Below are 21,658 nucleotides of genomic sequence, written 5' to 3'. Positions count from 1 at the left end.
ACTTGTGTGGAGCTTTTAGAATCTGTTATGCTTTCAAATTATGTTTATTTTTATTCTGGCATGTGCTTTTTTGGATGGGACAGACTAAGTAGAAGAATAAATACATTAAAAGAGAGATCAGTTAATGATGGGCGAAATTGAGTGAAAAATACACTGTAGCAATATACACTCTAATCCAGCTTTGCCCTACCTGGTGCTCTCTAGGAGTGTTGTACTACAACTTCCACCATCCACAGCCAACATTGACTTGTTTGGAAAGCTCTCCTAATCCTATTCTCTCTTCCATGTGTGGGAAGTGCAGTAATGCACAGAAGGAATTCCACCACCTTCAGGGACTTCATTCATTTCAGTGAGAGGAACCAAATACAACGGGTAGGCAGAAGGGAGATCTCTAGGTGTTTTCAACTTCCCCTCCTAGAAGCCCCTGCCAACATGGGCAATGGCCAAGAATGCCTGGAGTCGAAGTCCAAAACATCGGGATATTTACTTTCTTCCTAAATCCTAGAAGAACACCATGTTGTTGTTTATTCGTTCAGTCGCTTCCGACTCTTCGTGACTTCATGGACCAGCCCACGCCAGAGCTTTCTGTCGGCTGTCGCCACCCCTAGCTCCCCCAAGGTCAAGTCTGTCACCTCCAGAATATCATCCATCCATCTTGCCCTTGGTCGGCCCCTCTTCCTTTTGCCTTCCACTTTCCCTAGCATCAGCCGCTTCTCCAGGGTATCCTGACTTCTCATTATGTGGCCAAAGTACTTCAGTTTTGCCTTTAATACCATTCCCTCAAGTGAGCAGTCTGGCTTTATTTCCTGGAGTATGGACTGGTTTGATCTTCTTGCAGTCCAAGGCACTCTCAGAATTTTCCTCCAACACCGCAGTTCAAAAGCATCTATCTTCCTTCGCTCAGCTTTCCTTATGGTCCAGCTCTCGCAGCCATAGGTTACTATGGGTAATACCATTGCTTTAACTATGCGGACCTTTGTTGTCAGTGTGGTGTCTCAGCTCTTAACTATTTTATCAAGATTTGTCATTGCTCTCCTCCCAAGAAGTAAACGTCTTCTGATTTCCTGGCTGCAGTCAGCGTCTGCAGTAATCTTTGCGCCCAGAAATACAAAGTCTGTCACTGCCTCCACGTTTTCTCCCTCTATTTGCCAGTTATCAATCAAGCTGGTTGCCATAATCTTGGTTTTTTTTTAGGTTTAACTGCAACCCAGCTTTTGCACTTTCTTCTTTCACCTTTGTCATAAGGCTCCTCAGCTCCTCCTCGCTTTCAGCCATCAATGTGGTGTCATCTGCATATCTGAGATTGTTAATGTTTCTTCCTGCGATTTTAACTCCAGCCTTGGATTCGTCCAGCCCAGCACGTCGCAGGATGTGTTCTGCATACAAGTTGAATAGGTAAGGTGAGAGTATACAACCATGCCGTACTCCTTTCCCAATCTTAAACCAGTCCATTGTTCCGTGGTCTGTTCTTACCATTGCTACTTGATCGTTATACAGATTCCTCAGGAGGCAGACAAGATGACTTGGTATCCCCATACCACCAAGAACTTGCCACAGTTTGTTATGATCCACACAGTCAAAGGCTTTAGAATAGTCAATAAAACAGAAATAGATGTTTTTCTGGAACTCCCTGGCTTTCTCCATTATCCAGCGGATATTGGCAATTTGGTCTCTAGTTCCTCTGCCTTTTCTAAACCCAGCTTGTACATCTGGCAATTCTCGCTCCATGAATTGCTGGAGTCTACCTTGCAGGATCTTGAGCATTACCTTGCTTGCATGTGAAATAAGTGCCACTGTACGATAGTTGGAACATTCTTTAGTGTTTCCCTTTTTTGGTATGAGGATATAAGTTGATTTTTTCCAGTCTGATGGCCATTCTTGTGTTTTCCAAATTTGCTGGCATATGGCATGCATCACCTTGACAGCATCATCTTGCAATATTTTAAACAGTTCAGCTGGGATACCGTCGTCTCCTGCTGCCTTGTTATTAGCAATGCTTCTTAAGGCCCATTCAACCTCACTCTTCAGGATGTCTGGCTCTAACTCACTGACCACAACGTCTGAGCTATCCCCAATATTATTATCCTTCCTATACAGTTTTTCCATATATTCTTGCCACCTTTTCTTGATCTCTTCTGTTTCTGTTAGGTCCTTGCCATCTTTGTTTTTGATCATACCCATTTTTGCCTGGAATTTACCTCTGATGTTGCTAATTTTCTGGAAGAGGTCTCTTGTCTTTCCTATTCTATTGTCTTCTTCCACTTCCACACATTGCTTGTTTAAAAATAATTCCTTATCTCTTCTGGCTAACCTCTGGAATTTTGCATTTAATTGGACATATCTCCCCCTATCACTGTTGCCTTTTGCTTTCCTTCTTTCTTGGGCTACTTCCAGTGTCTCAGCAGACAGCCACCTTGCCTTCTTGGTTTTCTTTTTCTTTGGGACGTTTTTTGTTGCCACCTCTTGGACAATGTTGCGAACTTCTGTCCATAGTTCTTCCGGGACCCTATCTACTAAATCTAGTCCCTTAAATCTATTCTTCACTTCCACTGCATATTCATTAGGAATGTTAGTGAGCTCATATCTAACTGATCTGTGGGTCTTCCCTATTCTCTTTAGTTTGATTCTAAATTGTGCAATAAGAAGTTCGTGATCTGAACTACAGTCAGCTCCAGGTCTTGTTTTTACCGTCTGTATAGATGTCCGCCACCTTGGGCTGCAAAGGATGTAGTCAATCTGATTTTGGTGTCGGCCATCTGATGAAGTCCATGTATAAAGCCGTCTTTTTGGTTGTTGGAAGAGAGTGTTTGTTATGCACAGTGAGTTGTCCTGGCAGAATTCTATCAGCCTATGTCCCGCTTCATTTTGTTCTCCTAGACCATGCTTACCTGTAATTCCAGATGTCATTTGACTGCCCACCTTAGCGTTCCAGTCTCCTGTAACGAAAATAACATCTCTTTTTGGTGTATTATCCAGTAGGTGCTGCAGATCCTCATAGAACGGATCTACTTCTACTTCTTCAGCATCTGTTGTTGGGGCATATATTTGGATCACTGTGATGTTAAATGGCTTACCCTGAATTCGAATTGAGATCATTCTATCATTTTTTGGATTGTATCCAAGCACTGCTTTAGCCACTTTATTATTAATTATGAAGGCTACTCCATTTCTTCTGTGATCTTCTTGTCCACAGTAGTAGATCTGGTGGTGATCTGATGTGAAGTGGCCCATTCCAGTCCATTTCAGTTCACTGACACCCAATATATCTATATTTAATCTTGACATCTCACCAATAACCACATCCAATTTGCCCTGGCTCATAGATCTTACATTCCAGGTTCCTATGGTGTGTTGATCTTTAGAACATCGGATTCGTCGTTCACCACCAGCACTGTCAGCCGCTAGCCGTCCTTTCGGCTTTGAGCTAGCTGCGTCATCACATCTGGGGCTAGTTGAACTTATCCTCTGTTCCTCCCCAGTAGCATTTTGACCATCTTCCGACCTGGGGGTCCCATCTTCCGATGGTATATTGACATATCTCTGGTTGTACTATCCATTTAGTTTTCACGGCAAGAATACTGGGGTGGGTTGCCATTACCTTCCCCAGGGATTGTATTTAGTCTGACCCCTCTACCATGACCTTCCCATCTTGGGTGTCCCTTCACGGTTTAGCTCATGGCATCCTTGAGGTGTTCAAGCTCCAGCACCACTACAAGGTAACGATCTCCTTTGCTGGAGAGAAGAACACCATAAAGTTCATCTATTCCTTTAGTTGGCTTTATGGTGGCCCCCTCTCACCCTGTTTAAGGTAATTAGTTATTAGATTTTGCTTCTGTTCTGCTGTTTGTTTAGTGGGGTTCTGTTTGTTTGTTTTGGTTATTGTTTTAATGTGTATTTGGATTTTAAATTTATAAGCTGTGTTGTAATTTGTTTTAGTTCTAAATGCAGGACTAAATGTTTTAGATAAATAGATAAAGTCAATGTATGTTTTCAAAGCATTTCCTAACATTACTTTCAACAGTTTAATAAAACAATGTTTTGTTTTCAGGTGACAAAATTTACATGGTTCTGTCTCACTTGGGTATAATCCTCTGTCTCTTCTGGCAAACAACATGATGTCAAACAGGACTAATCCTGCCTACCAGAGTCTTGCGACAGGTATAAGATACGTTATTTATATTTATGGGAATGCTACCTTAACATCTGATGGTTCTGTAACTATTTCTATGTCCAAGTCTGTGGTGTAATTAAAATAACTTTAGTAATTCACAGGACAAGCCCATACACATTTCCTCAGAAATAAGTCCCACTGTGTTCAAGGAAGCCTACTTCTACTAAGAATATTTAAGGCTAGCTTGACTCGCACAGAGAGCATCTGCGCTAGTATCCCCCCTCCCCCTGTATTATACTTTTCCATACTTTTCCAGCTTTTCTGTGGGCGCTTGGAAAAGCCGGGTGCAAGGCCAACTGGGAGTGCATTGGAATCCCCCCTCTGAGCCGCTTCCCACTGCTTCCTTCCAGCTGCTTTCCCCTACTCCCTAGCCAGCCACTCCACCCCGCTCACCTACCCACTGATCCGCAGGACTTATCTGAGGCCCCAATGCCCTGGCCTCCTCTCTGGGCTCCCCTTCTACCAGCCACTCTGCCTGCTCTCTCCTAACCACTCCCCCATTCTCCAGAAGTTACTCCCAGCTGCTGTTTCAATGCTGCTGCTACCCCCTCTCCCTCCTAGCTGTTCCCCCCTTGCTCTCTCCCAGCCACAGACCCACGGGACTTACTTGAGGCTTCCATGCGCACCAGCGAGCCACCCAGCCTCCTCTCTGGGCTCCCCCACTCGGCTTCCTTTCTGGGCTCCCCCCAGCCACTCCCCCTCTCCCTCCCAGCCTCTCTATCCCACTCCCTCCCAGCTGCTCCCTCCCACTCCCAGCAATGTTTATTTATCCTGTTGTTGAGCAACACAAAGTTCTTAACTTGGAACCTCCAGTGTGACATGCGTTGCTATGTGCCACACATTGATTTAGTCTTTTATAGAGAGAGATTATTGCAGCTTTTGTAGACTATAAAAACTGAATGCATTTTATGCAAGAATCAGCTTCATTTTGTTGGCTGTCAGTTAAATAATGCTGAGTTTCCAATTATCTGCCTATTTTAAGAAACCAAACAAGTAGGAAAAGACAGTGTTTGAGTATAGCTTTAACTAGCAAATACGTGTATACATACAGATGAGGAAGGCACTTTCCAGTGAAAGTTAATCAATTTAAACTCTCACTGACCTTCAGCTGGAGAACGTTCTTCTCCCACCTATGAAAACAAAGTGTTTCATGCGTACGGAGTTGGAAGTGCCAATAAAACCATTTCAGAAGTCGTCATTCAGCAGGAGAAACCCAATATCATAAACAGCTTAAACATCTTTACTTAAAAATAAATCTGGATATATCAATAAGATGAGATAGGGAAAATCTACCCTACTACCAGTTAGTAAGAAATAACATATTTTGCCTTTATGCTTTCTCTCTTCTCTTTTTCTGATGAAGAGATTAATCATTCCCATGTAGTAAGATCTGCTTCATACAGGATTCAGTCTCTGTAAGAAAACAGTTCATATAAAATCTCTTCCATGTGTTCAAGTGAACACATGAGTGGGGAGCAGCATCATGCCCCCTAATCATGGCACTAATCATGGCTTGCATATTCCAAAAAAATGGTCGGCATGCAGCTCAGAGTCCTGCAGGTTAATTAACCCAAGGTGACTTCTTGTGATGTGCAAACCGAGTCAAAACCTTTGTTCCTATTTCTGAGGAATTGGTTGGGTTGTTGTTTAGGGAAATCTGGTCTGAAGGAAATGATATTGACCAGATTCACAAGATTTTTTTTAAAAAAATATTTCTACATTAAATACAAATTAAATTACTACAGAAAAACCATTTTGCATTACAAAGAAAGAGAATATTTGTCTATCCGATTTCGCAAAAATGCAAAGCTGAAACAAATTTCAATCAAGTAACTATAGTCAGAGGGAGACTGAATAAACGAGAGTTAAGTAATCCTGCTGCACCATTAATAAAATTGACAGAAGGAGAACATGTATTTACAAAGGGGTCATTGCTGAGCTGGCCCGACGGAACTCTACAATAGTAAGTTGACCAGCTTCACAAGATCATGGAGGGAAAATATGGCTTATTTTACCTCCGTGATCACACAAAGCCAGTCATTGAGGATTTATTTAGCTAGGGAAGACTTTTTTATCTATTAAGAATGGAAACCAAGCATATTCAATTTAAGAACCTTTAAATCAGTGAACCTCAAGCCCACAGGCCTAATCCTTGTGTTCAGTCTCCTTGTAATCAGAATATGCTGTTGCACCCATGTCCTGCTTGTGGGTTCCTGATCAATACCTGGTTGGCCACTGTGTGAACCGAGTGCTGGACTACCAGGAGCCTTGGTCTGTTGCAGCGTGGTACTTCTTATGTTTTTACGTGTTCCTAAATGTTCTTTAAAATTCCACAGGCTTAATCAGAACCAGAGATTAGCCCCATAAATTTATTTTGAGTATCTAGGTTCAGCCCTAGACAAATGAAGAAACAATAAAGAGTGCTTCTGAGCATGTGTTTCACCATCCACCTAGGGAAAGAGTTTCCATTTCAAGAAGCTTTACAAGTTCTTGCTAGGTTTGCTATAGGAAGCTAGCAAATTTGGCAAAAATTAAGTCTGCAGTGATCACGAAGGGCCAGTGATTTCCTTGGTTATTGGCATCTTGTTAATAATTGCTATGATCCTTAATGTCCAGATGGGAAACCTATCCTGCTGCAGTTTTATGCATTAAAGTGATGCATGAAAGGGTGTGTTGTGAAGAATCTTGGGTTAATATGTGAAGCTACAGATAGTGACTCTAGCAATTGAATCAAATTGTTCTTGTGCGTGTTGGGTGGAGTAATGGAAAATTCTTGCCAATGTGTAATATTTTCCATATGCTTCTTCTCCCTGTTGCATATTAATAGTCTTCTGCATCACCAGTGATAAAATCTAAAATGTGATGTATGTAGCTTTGAAGAAAAGAACGATTTATTTTTTGTTAAATTCTTGCAAACCTAGTTCCTTTTGTCTGTGGGCCAAACTACACTTTTGTCCAGTCATGCATGGATTATTAACTTTAATGTAAGTGTGTGTGACACCAATACAGATCAGGACTGTGGCACTCTGAAGGGGGTTTAAGCTTTCCCCTTCCTGTTTTTGGCCTGAAATTTCACATCAACCCGGCTGATAAGAGGAGGGAGGCTTTAAAAAAGAAAAAAAAAGTCTTTGTTGGAAACTTCCAACAAAGACATTTTTTTTTCTTTTTTAAAGCCTCCCTCCAGGTTGATGTGAAATTTCACATTTGGAAGACACCAAGTTGGGAAAGTCTGCCTCGAAACTACAGTCCTGTACCCATTTATCTGGGAGTCATTTCCATTGAACTCAGTGGGACATATTTTTGAGTATATATGCACAAGAGTGCACTGTTAAGCTGTTCTCATGGCTTACATTTAGTTCTTAGGCATGTTTGCTACTACGTAAGTCCAACTTATTTCAATGAGATTTTTCCCCAGGTAAGTGTGTTTAGGATGTTAGCCCAATTGTGATTTCTGTGATTGCCTGGGATTTTGTGAATTATCTCAGACCTTCCAAATTCTGTATTTTTCTTGAAGTAACTGCTATCAACCATAATAAAAACAAGAATAAACTACATTCTTCTTGCTGTGCCATTTATTAGAAATGACATCCCATTAGTATGAGAAATTCTGAGAGCTCAAGTTGGAGTGTGCTTTTTGGCAAGCAGGTGGAAAATAAAATACTTTTTCATGATTGTATTTTGGTTGGAAGTGAAACAGTTTTAAACAAGGGCAATGGACAATGGTTTTAAATTTAGTTTTTAACATAGGTTTTGTTCGAAGTCAACTGCTTCCAGACAAAGGCAGGATCTACACTACTGCTTCAAAGTGCTTTAGAACAATTTTGACAACAGTTGGGGCCCAGGACACACTTCATATACCATTTTCAAAACTGTTATAAAGCACTTTAAAGCAGTAGTGTAGATCCAGCCAGAGTGCTCCTAGTGTTACTAAGGAGAAGGCATTGTGCAGCTATTCCATCTTTGCTTACTTAATGGATTTTCTACTTTAAGAAAAAAGGCAAAAGAAGCCATGGTAAAACACTGTGGGGCCAGGAGTGGAAGATGTCATCTGGATCCCACGCAAATCCTTGAATGAGCCAGGAGGAAAGTGCAATAAAAGCCTTGTCTGGAAGTATCTTAAGTCTCCCATTCAATCCAGACAGCTTTGGAATAGGCACACAGATTGTAAGCAATGAATGCAGTAACCTGAATGTAGTATTACCTTGTCAGTATTTCCAGGTACAGCTATCTCTTATTGGGCGGCAAGATGTGAGGGATATTATTTGGAGAGAGGATATAAATGAAGAAACTCAGGGTTAACTTAGAGGTTAGGCCTATATTGGTTGTGACCCAACAAGTCATTTGCAGCCCACCACATGTGTACTGTGGCCAGTCAAGTTCTTGACTCTGTGTCCCCCTCCCCTCCCCTGCCCATTCCCCCATCTTTTCAATCTCAGGCAGGCAGCTAAAACAGGACATTAATGAGCCCCTAATGGGCCACCTTATTTCTCTGATTTGGTGGAGTCACAAGTTACGCAGGACTGATGTAGATTTTATTTCTACTGACCTACCTGCCCTCCTTGATTCCTTTCTTATAAGATGGTTATTTGAAGGCTTAGTCATTTTTATGAAGTGCTTTGAAACATATTTGCTGAAAGTAATCATCACTATTATCATCGTTGCTAGAAAGTCATGATGGTTTTCAGGTTATATGAGTTTTCTAAATATGAATTGTAACCTTAATGCAGGTAAAAAGATAAGCAATTCACTTGCTAAAACTGTTTTTTCTTCTCTTCCTCTTCTTTGATCTCCTTTCAGATTCCAGTAAGATGATGGAAGAGTTCAGCCACATTCAAAGCCAGATGGAATTACAAAATACTGGTTTAGGAAAGGAGGTAGCCATGAATTCTCTTGAAAATGATCTCCAGGACATAATGGACAGGCTCAACCAGAAAAAATATTCATCAAGTCTGAAATTAAAAGCAAATGGTGACTACTCTGGTTCTTATTTAACCCTCTCACAGCCTTTGCCATCCAAGTCTAGCCCTGCGTCCAGTGTTAGAAGTATGTCGTCTGTGACCAAAATTCAAGGAAGCAAACCATTGGCTTGTGAGAGCTCTTATCTTTCAGACAAGAATGTCTCTGCAAAGCAGATAGGCTCCATTTCAGGCACGTCTCCATCGTTAAGTGGGTACAGCCAAGGGAAGAGAGACTTTGATATTTATGCTACCAGAGAAAATGAAAAACAGTTTGGACATCTGAATAAATTTCCCTACTCAAAGTATAGCCATAAAAATAAATCTTATGATAATGTCTACTTCCCAGGAGTGGTGGATGGGCGGAAAAACTCTGGATCTCTTCTTGCGATGTGGAATGGAAGCTCAGGGAATGAGATTATTTTTTCACCAGTCGGCAGTTCTGGAACTGCCAGTATGCCCTCCAGTCCAAAGCAAAGCAGGAGGATGAATATTCAGGATATTCTGTCACTTCAGTCCAGGGCACCTAAACAGAAGGACCCAATAATGGAAGCTCTAGGGTCTAGAACCAGGAAGTATTCTGGCGGTTCGCTGAGCCATATGGGAGTTTATAGCCGTTCGTTACCCAGGCTTTACAAATCAACAGAAAATCAGCTCGTGCCGCTAAGTTTACCCCCAAGAAGCTCCCTTGGTAATTCCAAAAGAAAAAAGACTACAGACAAAGATCTTCTACCTCAAAGTATGCTGGATGCTGACAATTACCTTAATTTTTCTTCTTATAGCTCAGGGGTGTCACCATATACAAACTTTGCACCTGAAACCAATTCCTATGTGAATTCAACTCTCAGTGTTCCTGCAAGCCCTCGCATAGCTCGGAAAATGCTTCTGGCTTCTTCTTCCTCATACGCATCTGACGACTTTGATAGAGTTGGACTTTCTGGGACCAGCCCCAATAATTCTTTTATTCCTGTTGATTCTTCTGAGAGAGCATTCCCTGTCAGAAGGAAAGTTTCCAGCAGTTCCATGGAGTTTGATGAAACAGAGCTGGAAAATCTCAAGCAGACTTCTTTTGTTCGGGAAAGAAAGAATAGCATTAGCTCCGTTTCTGGAAGAGATGACCTAATGGACTACCACAGGAGGCAGAGGGAAGAAAGGCTTAAAGAGCAAGAGATGGAACGACTGGTAATGCTTCTTTCCAGTTAATTTTTAACAACGGGTGCTGTTTCCAAAGCAAACCTTACCATGTTAAAACTATGGATTGGGATGTGCTGCAGCCTCTGTTTCCAAATTGGGGTGCTCGACCTTGTATGTGGGTGAAACAGTGTTTACTATGTCAATCTCTAAAGTTAATTGGCCTTGTAGTGTGCTGTCTTAAAATCTAACCAGTGTAATGAAACCATCTGTATGGTGTAGGAAATTGATAAAAATTACAGCAATTTAGTCTGTGTGTTCTGCCAAAATGACCAGATACTTAAAAGCCACAAATTATATACTCTAGGGATTCAGCACTTACAGAAAAAAGTTGATGTCATTGTATTGTGGTAGTTGGATAAGTAAACCCATGTCTCCAATCTAAGCTGTTTGGAGGCATACTTGTATGCATTTTGCTAAAGGAAACAAACCAGAAAATTCTGTGATGGCATACATGTCAAATTATTTAATCAGAGCATATTTCCATTTTTGGATAGGTTTTATTTATTTAGGGGGAAAAGTATTATATGAAAACACTCTAGTTTCTTAAAATATAACCCAACCTATATACAATTTATAATACCATGTGAATGTTTTCACCTTCCTCAATACGAACATAATGCTGGATGCTGGATCAGACCAAGAGTCCATCTAGTCCAGCACTCTGTTAATACAGTGGCCAACCAGCTGTCATCTAGGGACCCAAAAAGCAGGACATGGTGCAACAGCACCCTCCCACCCATGTTCTCTAGTAACTGATGCATACAGGCTTACTGCCCTGGATACTGGAGGTAGCACATAACTATCAGAACTGATAGCCTTCTCCAGGAATTTATCCAGCCCCCTCAATATTCAGCTTGCTCTTAATATACCAACTCCTTGAGTTTCCAAGACCTCAAATTAATATTGTACCTTTGTAAGTTTCTCTCCATACACACCCAGTATTTAACCATATTCAGTCCCTAAAAATACCTAATAACTTGCTTTTGCCTTTCCGATTTTTTGCAAAAGGGGAATGCTTCCAGGTGAGAAGGTATAACTTTCAGGAGTCTTAAACCTCACTCTGTCTTCTTAGAAATGAAATATTGATGGATGCTGGTTGGGCTTCATTATACTTTTCACTTTATAACTAATAAGAGTGACTGCTGAATTTTCTGGAAAGTTGCCTTGTACTGCTCCCATCCATTTCAGTGGGCCTTGAACAGAAAAATCTCCTAGTGAATTGGCCCTGTTGACTCTTAGTTTAGAAACCAGTGGGAAAATGACCTCATATATGTGTGAAATGTAATAGTGGTGGTAGTAATAATAGTTTATTTATTCTAAAATAAGGCTTCACAATATAATATCTAAAATATATTTTTTAAAATAACTGACTTTTTTAAAAATCAAAATTAAATACATAAAAGGGCAGCAAACTCTCCACCCGGCCATGTTTGGGCTGAATGTTATTATTATTATTATTATTATTTATTTATATAGCACCATCAGTGTACATGGTGCTGTACAGATAACACAGTAAATAGCAAGACCCTGCCGCATAGGCTTACAATCTAATAAAGTTGTAGTAAACAATAAGGAGGGAAAGAGAATGCAAACAGGCACAGGGAAGTGTAAACAGGCACCGGGTAGGGTGAGGCTAACAGTATAGAGTCAGAACAAACTCAACATTTAAAAGCTATAGGGAAGGAGATGTGGCCATGCCCCTGGCATCATCTGATCCCTGGATGAAGTGCTAGCTGGAGATTTGTTCATGGACTTTGGCTGGCGGAAAAGTTTTCATGCAGTAAAGCCACCTCAAGCAGGGATAAAGTTGTCCCAACCTTCCCCAATGGGGGCACGGGTTGGGGGAGCACTCCAGCCTCTGCCTTGGACACTTCACTTGCACAGCTTCCTCCCCAGTGGCGGAAGGGGTAGTGTTGCCAATTTCCTGGTGTCAGGTGTCATCCTCATGGGGGTGTTGCACTGTGCTCGAATGCCGTTGGCTGGTCCTGGGATGAGCAAGTCCTCCCAGCGCTGACTGAATACTCCTGCTATCTGCAGTCCCTGCTGTAATTTCCAATCTGTAATTGGAGATAACAGCTGGGATCCCCCTTTGCATTGCACTATTTGAAAGTGCTTCTGACTGATTAAGCTCTGCTTAGTTCTGAATAGACATTCAGAGGCTTGTCCTGTTTATTTCTGGGTAGACATACTGATCATACTTACTTCTGAGTAGATATGTTTCCTTCTACAAGTTGGTAACAATACAATTTGGGGGGTGGGTTGGATTTCCAGCCTTGTCTGCTTCAGGAATGCAGCCCCCAAGTGCATTTAAAATTGCCATTCTAAAATGGAATTTGGCCCACAGGCTAAAAAAAACTTCATCACCCCTGTATTAAAGGATGAGAAATCTTGCATTTTGAACCAGCTGTAAACCTCTTGGCTTTGCTGATCTCTTCTGCAAAAATCACCAAGCGTTGTGCTGATGGTCGTTCTCAGTATAATCTACTTGAAGGAGGGATAGGACTGGCCTGAGGAACATGTTTCAGTGGCAGAGTGAGACATCGAAGAATCATACTGGGTAAATCACAGCCCCAAATAATAGAACATACTTGAAAAATGTGGAAACTGCTGGTGTGTATGTATATAGAGCTGGAAAGAGCAATCTATAACAAGAAGAATCAGTAATTATATCCTTGTGAAAGCATAAGGAATTATTCTCATCTTAAAGATAAGCTGACAATTTGTTTATTTATTTATTTGGCTGTTGTTTCCCTTACAGCAGCACTTTTTCCTTAACAGCCATCATCCTGTAATGTTAAAGTGTTAGAGACTGAATGTTTACATGTGAAGGAATTTCCTCCCACTTCATTTAGTTTCCCATTTTTAACATTTTGCAAGGGCAATTGCCTTTGATGTCAGCCAGTGAGAGGACTGGGATTGGGGACTGCATGTTCAAACGATTTGGAGGCGTTAAGAACCAAAAGAACAGCCTTGCACAACCCTGGGAGGAAGTGTGTGTTTGTAGGACAAACTGATTACATCCTTGGCTTGATGCTTCCCCCCCCCTTCTTCAAAAGATCAGTTCCTCTGCAACTGCAATTCTACTGTCCTTCAAAGAAGCCTCTTGATGTTGTGCTTTATCTTAAATGCAGGGAATTATGCAATACCCATTCTGTGTTTCAACTGTGACAGCAGGGGCCGATCTACACCAAGCAGGATATACCACTTTAAAAACAGTATGAAAACGATAAATGTAATGTGTCCTGGGCCTGAACAGTTGTCATAACCATTATAAACCATTATAAGTAGTAGTGTAGATCCTGCCCAGGAAATCAAAGCACAGTACAGTGAATGAATAAGGCTGAATTCTTATACCCGCTTACCTGGGAGTAAGCCCCATTGAACTTCAGCCTAGGGTGACCATATTGAAAGGAGGACAGGGCCCCAGTTGTATAGAGAAGGGAATTTCAGCAGGTGTCATTTGTATGCATGCAGCACCTGGTGAAATTCCCTCTTCATCCCAACAATTAAAGCTCCAGGAGCCCTGATCTCTTTTGTATCTGGTCAAGAAGGCAGGGCTCCTGCAGCTTTAACTGTTGTGATGAAGAGGGAATTTCACCAGGTGCTGCATGCATACAAATGACACCTGCTGAAATTCTCTTTTCTATACAACCGTTAAAGATACAGGAGCCCTGTCCTCCTTTCCATATGGTCACCCTACTTCAGCCTCAACCGGGGACACTTCACCTGTGCTGCATCCTTCCCAATGGAAGAGGTAGTGTTGGTGAGTCCCTGGTATCATGTGTCATCCCCATGGGGGATAGAGGAGCAATAGGACTGACCTGAACAAAATGTTTCAGTGGCAAAGTGAGACATCAAAGAATCATACTGGATATCCCATAGCCCCCCAAAATAAACCATACTTAGAAAGTGTGGAAACTGTTGGTGTGTATGTATACTGTATAGAGCTAATATAATGAGAGGAATCAGTAATTATATCCTTGTAAATGTCTAAGAAATTATTCTTGTCTTAAAGATAAGATGACAAAATATATATTTTCTTATTTATTTGGCTATTGTTTCCCTTACACCAGCACTTTTTTCTTAACAGCCATCATCCTGTAATAGGAATGTAGGAACTTGCTTCTGAGTAGATAGGCATAGGACTACATTGCAAGTCACTAATTTTGACATGCTAGTCAAAAAAGAAAGGAAAGATTTAAGTTGCTGTCAGCATGAATTATGAAAGGAGAGTCATTTGTTCTGAGAACTAATTCAGACTTCCAAGCAGAGATATAAAATGTCCAAAACTTTTGTAACCATGGTACGGAGGAATTCTTTTTCAGAATAGATCTATATTCTGAGGTAGTATGGTCAAGTGAGAGATACCATTTAAGTTCCTTCATGTTTGAGCCAACTGTCAAACAAAAGTAAATGAAGGCTACATATCTGAACACACTTACTAGGGAGAAAGCTCCATTGAATACAGTGGGACTTAAATCTAAATAAACATGCCTAGGATTGTACAGCTGATGTGATTATTACTAGCTGTGTACCATCGATAATTATGCCATGGTAGCAGGAATAGATAGGCTTGTCACTTAACTACTCGAAACCTGGTGGTTTTCTTAATATGTTTAAATATTCAACATCACTATATAAGCTTATGCCAGGATGAATTTGTTAGTCTTTAAGGTGCCACAAGATTCTTTGATATTTTTAATAAAGTCTGTTCCTCTAAGCAAGCATTACAATTTAAAATATGTTTTGGGCAGCTTTACAAGTAAGTCCATAAATTTACCACCTCACCAAAATTGTTATCAGCCCACATATTCCCTTATTAGTCATTTGTGGCACATCAACAGCTTAAAATGACAAAGGTTTCCCAGCTGGACTCCTGGAAGTGATTCTTACTTGTAATTGGGCCAAAACAGACAAGATGTGGGATATCCCTACTTCTTTAAACACTAAAAGCAGCAGTAGACCTGCTAATTGGATGGGGGAAATGGCACTGGAAGAAGAGAGTGGTTGTGTTTTTCACTCTTTGCCCTGTAGTATTTTCTTGATCTAAATCCCAACCCCCAAAGCTGCTATAAGCGCCACTCTTAGTAAGGCAAATAAATGACTAATAGGCCGGAAATTGCTGCCTTACCAAGCAGAGATAAAGCATGGATTTAATCCATGAAAGCAGAAGATACTACCCTATGATGACCCTATGGAAAGGAGGACAGGGCTCCTATCTTTAACGGTTGTATAGAGAAGTGAATTTCAGCAAGTGTCATTTGTATGCATGCAGCACCTGCTGAAATTCCCACTTCATCACAACAATTAAAGCTGCAGGAGCCCTGCCCTTTTTTGTATCTGGTCAAGAGAGCAGGGTTCCTGCAGCTTTAATTGTTGTGATGAAGTGGGAATTTCAGCAGGTGCTGCATGCATACAAGTGACACCTGTTGAAATTCCCTGTTCTAGGCAACTGTTAAAAGATACAGGAGCCCTATCCTCCTTTTCATATGGTCACCAGTTTCTATACACAGAGTTAGTGTGACTGAGGCCTTAGCTAGACCTAAGGTTTATCCTGGGATTGTCATCCCTGTTCATGTAAATGACACACAGGATATCCCGGGAGCAGGCTGGGACAACCCCGGGATAAATCTTAGGTCTAGCTAAGGCCTGACTATGTTGGTATAGCAATTCAACAATAGTGTGGTATATCTGAGAATTTCTCTTCTACGTATGAACACATGCTATCAACCCTTTCAATATGTTAACTCTCTCTCTCTCTCTGTTTGTGTGTGTGTGTGTGTGTGTGTGTGTGTGTGAGAGAGAGAGAGAGAGAGAGAGAGTTTCTCTTCCTGAAAAAGTCAGAAATCCTGCTTTGCATGTCACGCTTAACAACCCAAGGATGGAGCATCCCTAGGTTGTTTAATCCCAGTGGGAGCAGTTGGGTGGCAGGAACCACATACTGACTTACTTCTGCTTTCAGAACAACCCAGAGGTTTTTTTAAAAAAATGGTTATGATATGCAAACTGGGCACGTGCAGCCCATTGTTACAAATGTAGGAACCTTTTAGCTCTGTTTGGGGGGGTGATCTACACTGCTGCTTTAAAGCGCTTTGTAACAGTTTTGACAACTGTTGGGGCCCAGGACACACTGCATATACAGTTTTCAAAGTGCTTTAAAGCGCTTTAAAAGCAATAGTGTAGATCCCCCCTTGTTTTCATGGCTCATGCTGCTGACATGTTGAAGTTAAGATATGAGCTGCTTGTGTAGAGCAATAAGGAGAAATTGACAACTCTGCCCCTGTTGTCCAAGTTGAGTAAAAGCACATAGTGTTCATTAATTTAAGGATGTGCATAGTTTTACCTCTAGATGGTGCTATGTACCGGTAATTTAAAATCCGGTTCTGATGCACACATATGATTGGTTTCAGTTCTTTTACATCTCACATCAGTGTTTTAAACAGCAAGAGGGGTAAGGACATCTTTGCATTCCAGATCAGTAACTTTGTAATGAGAACAGGTCATCTAAATGATAGAAGCACTCCTGGGAATAAGATTTTTCAGTTTTTTGGCACACTGATTCAGTGCATCCAACCCTGATGATGATGGTGATAATGATGATTAGCATTTATATCCTGCCTTTTTCCTCCAAGGAACCCAAAGCGGCATACATAATCCTCCTCCCCATTTTATCCTCAGAAAAACAACCCTGTGAGGTAGTTTGGGCTCAGAGTCTGTGACTGACCCAAAGTCACCCAATGGGTTTCCATGGCTGAGTAGCGACTAGAACCCGGATCTCCCAACTCCCAGTCCTACACCTTAGCCACTACACTACACTGGCTTTCCTGATAAGTCACAGAGTTGTTTCCTGCTAATTTTAATAGCTGGTTAAGCAATCAACAGGCTTAGCTTGGTGGTACAAGCCAAATGGGAGTATTTGGGAGACTTCTAAATTGAATGAACAATGAAATAAAATATAAGTTGAGGAAACACGTGTTACAACATTTATTCTGAAACTAGGAATCAAGATCTTTTTGAGAAGGTGCTGGAGAGCTTCCCTACTACTACTTATATTCCTTGTGTATACTCTTACCATGTTCCTACTGTAAATTACAGTGGTACACAGTCATTCAGTAGCTCATTTGATTGAAAGCATCTTGATAATTTTGAAATCAGATGGGATGTTAGGCTTTTAGAAATAGGACCAGCTTTACCATTTGGTGACCCTTGACAGGGTGACAATTTTTTCTGCTACAGAAAATGATAGGATTTTTCCATCCCAGTAATATCCCAGTGTGTGTGTTGTGCTCATGTGCAACTCACCCATCATGTGTCATCCTGCTAGTATTCTTCACAGGAGAGGGGGAAATGGAGGACCTCCTCTTTGTATTAGAGGCAGTAAGCCTGTATACACCAGTTGCTGAGGAACAAGGGGTGGGAGAATGCTGTTGCACTCATGTCCTGCTTGTGGGTTCCTAGTCAACAACTGGTTGGCTGCTGTTTGAACAGAGTGCTGGACTAGATGGACCCATAGCCTGATCCAGCATGGCTGTTCAACAATAGGCACAGGAAGGGGACAAGTGATAGCAGCAGTGCAACTAAGAAAAAGATGTGAAAAAGAATGAAAAGATGTGATCATTGAACTAAGATTGCAGAGGAGTGATTAGTGAGCACAGAACCTTGTTGGAATAGTTAAAGGGGAAGGGGGCAACTTCTGAGTATTTCTCTTAGGATATTAATATACATAGGGCCAGCCTTATTTACTAAGTCCTGCTGTGAAATAAGTGAAAACTGTTGAGAAATAATTGAAGACTGCAATGTGTCACTTGATTCTTCAGTGCCACGTAAATGTGCAATACTCCATTCAACAAATGAGCACCAATGTTCCCAATCTGGAATCTTCCAGATATTTTGGACTACAACTCCCAGCATCTCTGATTGTTAGCTGTGCTGGTTGGAGCTAATGGGAGTTGAAGTCCAAAGATCTAGAGGACACCAGGTTGGGCAAGACTGGATTAGCAGATTTTAGGACCATTTTATCTAATGTCTGCTTTTCATATTCAGTAGCCTAAGGGGGAATGTAATGTGCAGATCAAGGTTCTCATCTATACCAATCAATCTAATAAACAGTTTGTACTTATACCATGATCTACTTAAGTAAGAATCCCATTTGGTGGCCATTTTGCCTCCTTTGGACCGAGCCACCGCTGAAATGTGGCCCCGAGAATTTCCCCTAGGGCTGAGAAAGGTTCCTAATTCCTGTTATATAGGTTCACAACATTATTTCAAGTATATTGCAGTTTCCCTGCATTATGAGTTTTGTAGTCTACTGTAGTCTACAGGTGAGAGAGCAGGGGTAGCATAGTGACCAAGAATGTGAGCTGGGAATCTCTCATTCAAATCTTACCTCAGACACAAACTCACTAGCTGCCCTTAAGGTGTCAGTTCTTCTCAGCCTTAAGTTCCAATCTGAAATGCGGGGACCGGAATGCTGATCTAGGCTTTAGCATAGCTTGAATTCAAATTTTCAGGAAATGGATCTGAGTATAAGAAAGAGCCACATATGAGACAACAGTACAAGTAGAACATATGGGATCTGCAGAAGCATCAGATACATGTATGTTTGTTTCCCAGTTTTGCACTTTATGCCACCTTAACAGAACCATAATTTCCCTCCAAATTCCTTTCGGGGGAGAATTTGGCAGTAACCTATGTAACAGTGAATGAGAGGTTAGCCAGAAACAAGACCCCATATACATTTGTCATGATCAGCCCTGGATTAATAATAAGAATAGTAAATTACATCTTGTGGTTTAGAGGATTTAGGATTCCTCAGGACCTGCCATAATTGAAAGGATATTTAGTGCAGAAAATATAGTATTGATAAAGATTTCATTTACAGTCTTGTGTGAAATGCTCAGCACCTACTGAGCTGCATACACTTCTTCTAATAATTTCACTGGGTTTTGCCAGTCCACTTAATTTCCTTTGAATCCCCATAGAAGAAATGGTATACTGTAATTTGGGCGTTTTATATTTCATGATCTGTACTGTGTTACACAGAAACAAACTATTTATTATGCATGCACTATTAGTTGCAGCAGGTCTCCCAGTTCCTGGTTTGCAAAACAAAATTAATTTATAGTGTGACCCACAGAACGAAGGTGCAATGAAACGGGGACTAGTTGGCAGCCAATAGAATGATGAGAATAGACAGTGCAAAATAGCAGCCGACAGAACTTCCTGTGCATAAGCTCTGTGATACCATGTTGTGCATATTAAAATAGAAATGAGGTAGCATATTCTCCTATTACCTCTGTAGCACCGATGACAGCAGAGAAAGCTATATTTGTTACTTGGAGGCATTCTTGTAAATATGGGCATTTTGGGACTTGTGATTTCTTACTAAACAGTGTGGCAAATCTGTTTTCAGCTTTGCCACTATCAGTTTCAAAAAGCATATATTTGCTTTAAAAAGCATACATTTGCTTTAAATTGTTTGTCATGAGGCTCTTTGTGCTTTGAATTTAAACTATAAGCAGTTCTTTTTAGAAGCTTCTCTAGATTCACAATGGATGGAAATTCTTTTTAAAAATACTGAGATTCTTGAGATTTTTTTTAAAAAATAAAAGGTGTTAGAGAACATCAATGCGCTCCAAAACTCAAGAGTTTGGTACAAATTATATAGCCTGTTGTCAGAACCTCTTAAGAGCAAAAAAAAACCCACCACACCACCCATCACCGTCTTGCATTTGAGCTAGACTAAGGTAAACTGCTGGTGTGGGGCTTTCATTTGATATCTCCTGTGTTCCAAAGAGTGGGTGAGGAGAGATGCCAAAAGGAACATATCCTGTCCTGTATGCGGGGGTGGACTTGGTGATCGTGTATTGTTTATCCCAGCTCTTCACTATTGCAGTGAGGGTAGCAAAAGTGCCAGCAAAGTGCCCTGCTGCTGCAACATCAAAGGATGGATAAATGTTGGAGTTCCTGGCCAGCAGTCAGACGGTGCTTTCAGAAATGGGTTGGCTATTCAAAGAATAGAGGCTTAAGAGGAAGAGAGCAAATACAGACAAAGCAAATGAAGAGGAAACAGGAGGCTGGCGGAGAAAACGCTTGGAGGGAACAAAGGAGTTTTGAGGTGCAAGGATTTCATTGTCATTTTGTCTTTCAAGTTTACTGTCTTGCCTGTCTTGAGAGAAGAGGAGTTAAAAACAACAACCGGGGGTGGATTCACATTAAGGGATAATTAAAAAGAATACAATTGATTAGCAACACTACACTTGTAGCTCTCGTCGATTATGTTAATACTTTGCTTATGATAAGAAGGCAGAGTTCAGAAGCAAGTGCAAAGCTTACCTTTTAGGGATGACTCTGGACTCATCTCATATATTTTCACACATTTTTTTCATGGAGATGCAGAACACTCAATTTGTTAATTTCAAATGGCATATTATTTCCAGGCTGAAAAAAAAGAAGTGAGCAAAGTCCTTTTGATTCATAATCATCTGGAATTTTCTCAGCTGAGACTGGGGCTGTAATCTTATACACACTCAAACTTAGCAGGACTTACTTCTGGGTACGTGTAATGCCGTAAGCCCCTTGAACTCAGCAAGCTTAGTTCTGAGCAAACATGAATAGACTTGGGCTGCTTCTGGTTTCTATGTTTTTGCCTAGTCTTACTTTTGAATTTGGAGTCAAAAGTTGAATACATATGTGCAGGCTGGCATGGTTAAAGGAACACTAGTTAACATATGATAATTTAGTAGTTTAAGCTGAGTTGTCAGTGCATGTGTTCATTGTTACTGCCTCTGAAGTAAGGAAGTGGGGTACTGTAACTTGATTAACTTGCATCCTGAAGAACTATCCGTTTAAAACTTTAAAACCCTGTGTTAATGTCAGCTTTCGCAAATCCATGGTGTTGTAATACAGTTGTGGCCACAGTCTTGCAATTATTTTACTGCACAAGTTCAGAGTATTCATATGTCAAAATGTAAGCATAGAGAACTGTTAGAAGGATTTCTCAACTGGTATGATTCAGCAATCTCTTACATTGTACTCTAATACCAGTGGAATTACCCACATAGTTTACTTAAGATTCGGATATTCAAAAATGTTCATTTTAGGATTTATAACCTTTCATTATAAGATCTGAACTTCTGCTTACTGAAATAATTGTTTCCTGTAGGTGTTCATAATTTCTTAAAAGTTACTCATTTTAAATGGTATAGAAGATTCCACATAACTGGTCTCTTCTATACAATAAATAAAAAAAATGTATGATTTAAAAATGGTTTTAAAATAGGTTTACAAAATAAGGCAATGCATGTTTACTCAGAGGTAAGTCCCACTTTTTTTAGTA

General features: G+C 40.8%; 1 protein-coding gene across 4 annotated transcripts in view; it reads left to right on the top strand.

Moving 5' to 3' along the window:
- Positions 1 to 21,658, top strand: part of PHLDB2 (pleckstrin homology like domain family B member 2) — a 97,088-nt gene that overhangs the window by 13,684 nt on the left and 61,746 nt on the right. For all 4 annotated transcript variants that reach the window (XM_063126842.1, XM_063126840.1, XM_063126839.1 and 1 more), the window contains exons 2-3: positions 4,049 to 4,158; positions 8,969 to 10,308. In XM_063126842.1, the coding sequence (XP_062982912.1) occupies positions 4,113 to 4,158; positions 8,969 to 10,308 (1,386 nt within the window). In that variant the 5' untranslated portion in view covers positions 4,049 to 4,112. The remainder of the gene's footprint in view (positions 1 to 4,048; positions 4,159 to 8,968; positions 10,309 to 21,658) is intronic.

This window comes from Elgaria multicarinata, chromosome 5 (assembly GCF_023053635.1).
Source record: "Elgaria multicarinata webbii isolate HBS135686 ecotype San Diego chromosome 5, rElgMul1.1.pri, whole genome shotgun sequence".
NCBI lineage: Eukaryota > Metazoa > Chordata > Lepidosauria > Squamata > Anguidae > Elgaria > Elgaria multicarinata.
This window is presented reverse-complemented; position numbering and strand designations above follow the sequence as displayed.